This window comes from Nicotiana tomentosiformis, chromosome 11 (genome assembly GCF_000390325.3).
Source record: "Nicotiana tomentosiformis chromosome 11, ASM39032v3, whole genome shotgun sequence".
In the NCBI taxonomy this organism is placed as follows: Eukaryota; Viridiplantae; Streptophyta; class Magnoliopsida; order Solanales; family Solanaceae; genus Nicotiana; species Nicotiana tomentosiformis.
The window spans coordinates 41,112,347-41,115,436 of NC_090822.1; the positions used below are offsets into that span (position 1 = coordinate 41,112,347).

Below are 3,090 nucleotides of genomic sequence, written 5' to 3' on the forward strand. Positions count from 1 at the left end.
GGAGGGGTGCACCTCCACAAACTTCTCAGACACCGCGGGCTCAACCGAGTCCTCAAGATATGGTTACAGCACTAGCTACCACTCCACCGGCATAGCTAGCTCGAGGTGGAGGTCAGACAGGTAGAGGTCGCCCTAGAGGGGGAGGCCATGCCATATATTATGCCCTTCCTGCTAGGATGGACGCAGTTGCATCTGATTATGTCATCACAGGTATTGTTCTGGTCAGTCATAGAGATGCATCAGTATTATTTGATCCAGACTCCACTTATTCTTATGTGTCATCTTATTTTGCTCTGTATTTGGATGTATCCAGTGATTCTTTGAGTTCACTTGTCTATGTGTCTACACCCATGGGTGATTCTATTGTTGTTGACTGTGTGTATCGGTTGTGTTTGATTGTTCTTAGTGATTTTGAGACTAGAGCCGAGTTATTATTGCCCAGTATGGTGGATCGATGTTATTTTGGGCATGGACTGGTTGTCTCCCTATCACGCTATCCTTGATTGTTATTCCAGGACGGTGATATTGTCTATAACAAGTCTACCACGGCCATAGTGGAGAGGTACCTTAGATCATGTTCCTAGCAGGACCTTTCCATATTTGTTTATATCTCAAAAACTGACCCCTGCAGAAGTCCAAACAAGGGACAGATCTCTCATCAGAAAGCACGCGTTGCACTCTTTTTTCCTTATACAGATTTTATCCCAAATGGGTTTTTCGGCAAGGTTTTTAATGAGGCAACCACTGGTCGTGCAACATTTATAATGATATCCGAGGCCTCGTAAGAGAATTACTTCACAGCAACAGGGTCCCGATAGGAAAACTGTAAAGAGCCAAACGGTCGAAGCGAGCCATGCTCGTATAAATTGGCCCGAACCCGGGCATGTAATAACATGCGAAGAATTAAGATATAATGCGACCATTAAGCCTACGGGCTATTTTTTCATTTCGAGTTCGAGCAAACACTCACTCGACCAAATAGCCTACGGGCTGCATCAATCCGAGTTCGAAATATTCACTCGATCGAACCTACGGGCTATTTTTCATTTTGAGTTCAAGCAAACACTCACTCGACCAAATAGCCTACGGGCTGCATCAATTCGAGTTCGAATCATTCACTCGATCAGGCCTACGGGCTATTTTTCATTTCGAGTTTGAGCAAACACTCACTCGACCAAATAGCCTACGGGCTGCATCGATTCGAGTTCGAATCATTCACTCGACCAGGCCTACGGGATATTTTTCATTTCGACTTTGAGGAAACACTCACTCGACCAAATAGCCTACGGGCTGCATCAATTCGAGTTCGAATCATTCACTCGATCAGGCCTACGGGGTATTTTTTATTTCGAGTTCGAGCAAACACTCACTCGACCAAATAGCCTACGGGCTGCATCAATTCGAGTTCGAAATATTCACTCGATCGAGCCTACGAGCTATTTTTCGTTTCGAGTTCGAGAAAACACTCACTCGACCAAATAGCCTACGGGCTGCATTAATTCGAGTTCGAATCATTCACTCGATCAAGCCTACGACCTATTTTTTATTTCAAGTTCGAGCAAACACTCATTCGACCAAATAGCCTGCGGGCTACATCGATACAAGCACAAGCGAACACCCGCTCGATCGTCAAAAGCCTAAAGGGATACATTGCCCCAAGTTTGAATAAACGTTCACTCGGTTGCAGAAATTACGAGGTTCAAGTTTGATTAAATGGTTTAATACATAGAGATATGCTTATACACAAAAATTATCTACATAGGTGGCTACAGCAAAAAAAAATAAAAAAATAAAAAAAATTTAAACGGGAGCGGTCTCTTCTTTATCAGGTCCCCCCCGTTCTCGGATCCGCTTTTGCTCCCATCGTCGTCGTCATCATCATCGAAAACCAGAGCTTCAGCATCAGCTTCAAGTTCTTTTGCCCTTTTTATCTCTTCTGTGAGATCGAAGCCGCGAGCATGAATCTCCTCGAGAGTTTCTCTCCTGGATCGGTACTTAGCAAGTTCGGCGACCCAATGCACCCGAACATTGGCGGATTCGGCTGCCTCTCTTGCCTGAACTTGGGCAGCTTCAGCATCAGCCCGATAGACGGCCACGAGCGCATCCACATAAGTCTTTGCCATTTCAGCATCGGATTCGGCCTTGGTGAGTACTGAGGCCAACCGAGACTCGAGCTCCTCAATTTTTCTTGCTTGAACCAGGCCTTTTTCCTTCATTGTCTGAAGTTGGGCTTCAGACGATGATAACTGGGCTCGAGCAGTCTCCTTTTCTGCAGCAAAGCAGTCCATACCTTCTTTCCACCGCAAGGATTCCATCCTTATCACATCGACCTCCTCGCGCAGCTTCCCTATCATCTCGATTTTTTGCTGCAGCTGCGAGACCGAAATGTTAGCTACCATTCTGGTATCGAACCCATAGGCTTTCAAAATCATCATTACCTGCTCAGACAAATTATTCTGATCTCGATAAGCCTTGGCCAGCTCGGCTCGGAGATCTTTTATTTCCTCCTCTCTCTGCCCTAAGGAAAGTTTGAGAGAGTTCCTCTCATCGGTAGTGCGTTTTAGGTCGGCCGCGTATCGATGCAGCTCATTATGGGAACGAGAACATTGTTCTCGATGGACCGCCGCAGCCTACGGAGGAACAAGAAGCGAAGTTAACGAAAGACGAACATAAAGGCAATACCGACAAAATGAACATAGAGACTCACCTGGTTCAAAGCCTGCCGCAAATCGTGAAAAAGATCTGATTCATCACCGGCACCGGCAACATCCTCGATACCAGTAAACAGGTCACGAAACGGATCCTCTTCATCAACCTAGATCGAGGGCCCCCAGAGTAGTACCGTTTTAGGTGTGATACATTCCAGTTGTTTGATAACTGCTTGCCGTTTATAACGCCGATCCTGTACGACCCCTTTCCGATGTCCTCGAGTACCTGATATGGTCCTTCCCAATTCGGTCCTAGCTTCCCTTTATTCGGATTCCAGGTATTGATGGTGATTTTTCTCAACACTAAATCCCCAGGCTTGAAATGGCGGAGCTTGGTTCTTTGATTATAATACCTTTTGATTCGCTGCTTTTGGGCGGCCAT

The 3,090-nt window shown here is 45.9% G+C and overlaps 1 protein-coding gene across 1 annotated transcript; it reads right to left on the reverse strand.

Moving 5' to 3' along the window:
* Positions 1-1,754: 1,754 nt before the first annotated feature.
* On the reverse strand, positions 1,755-3,090 carry LOC138901319 (MAR-binding filament-like protein 1-1). The gene is made up of 4 exons (XM_070189075.1): positions 2,935-3,090; positions 2,708-2,815; positions 2,022-2,630; positions 1,755-1,766 (listed from the first exon to the last, which is right to left on the reverse strand). Exons 1-4 carry the CDS (start codon positions 3,088-3,090, stop codon positions 1,755-1,757), a joined length of 885 nt encoding a protein of 294 aa, XP_070045176.1.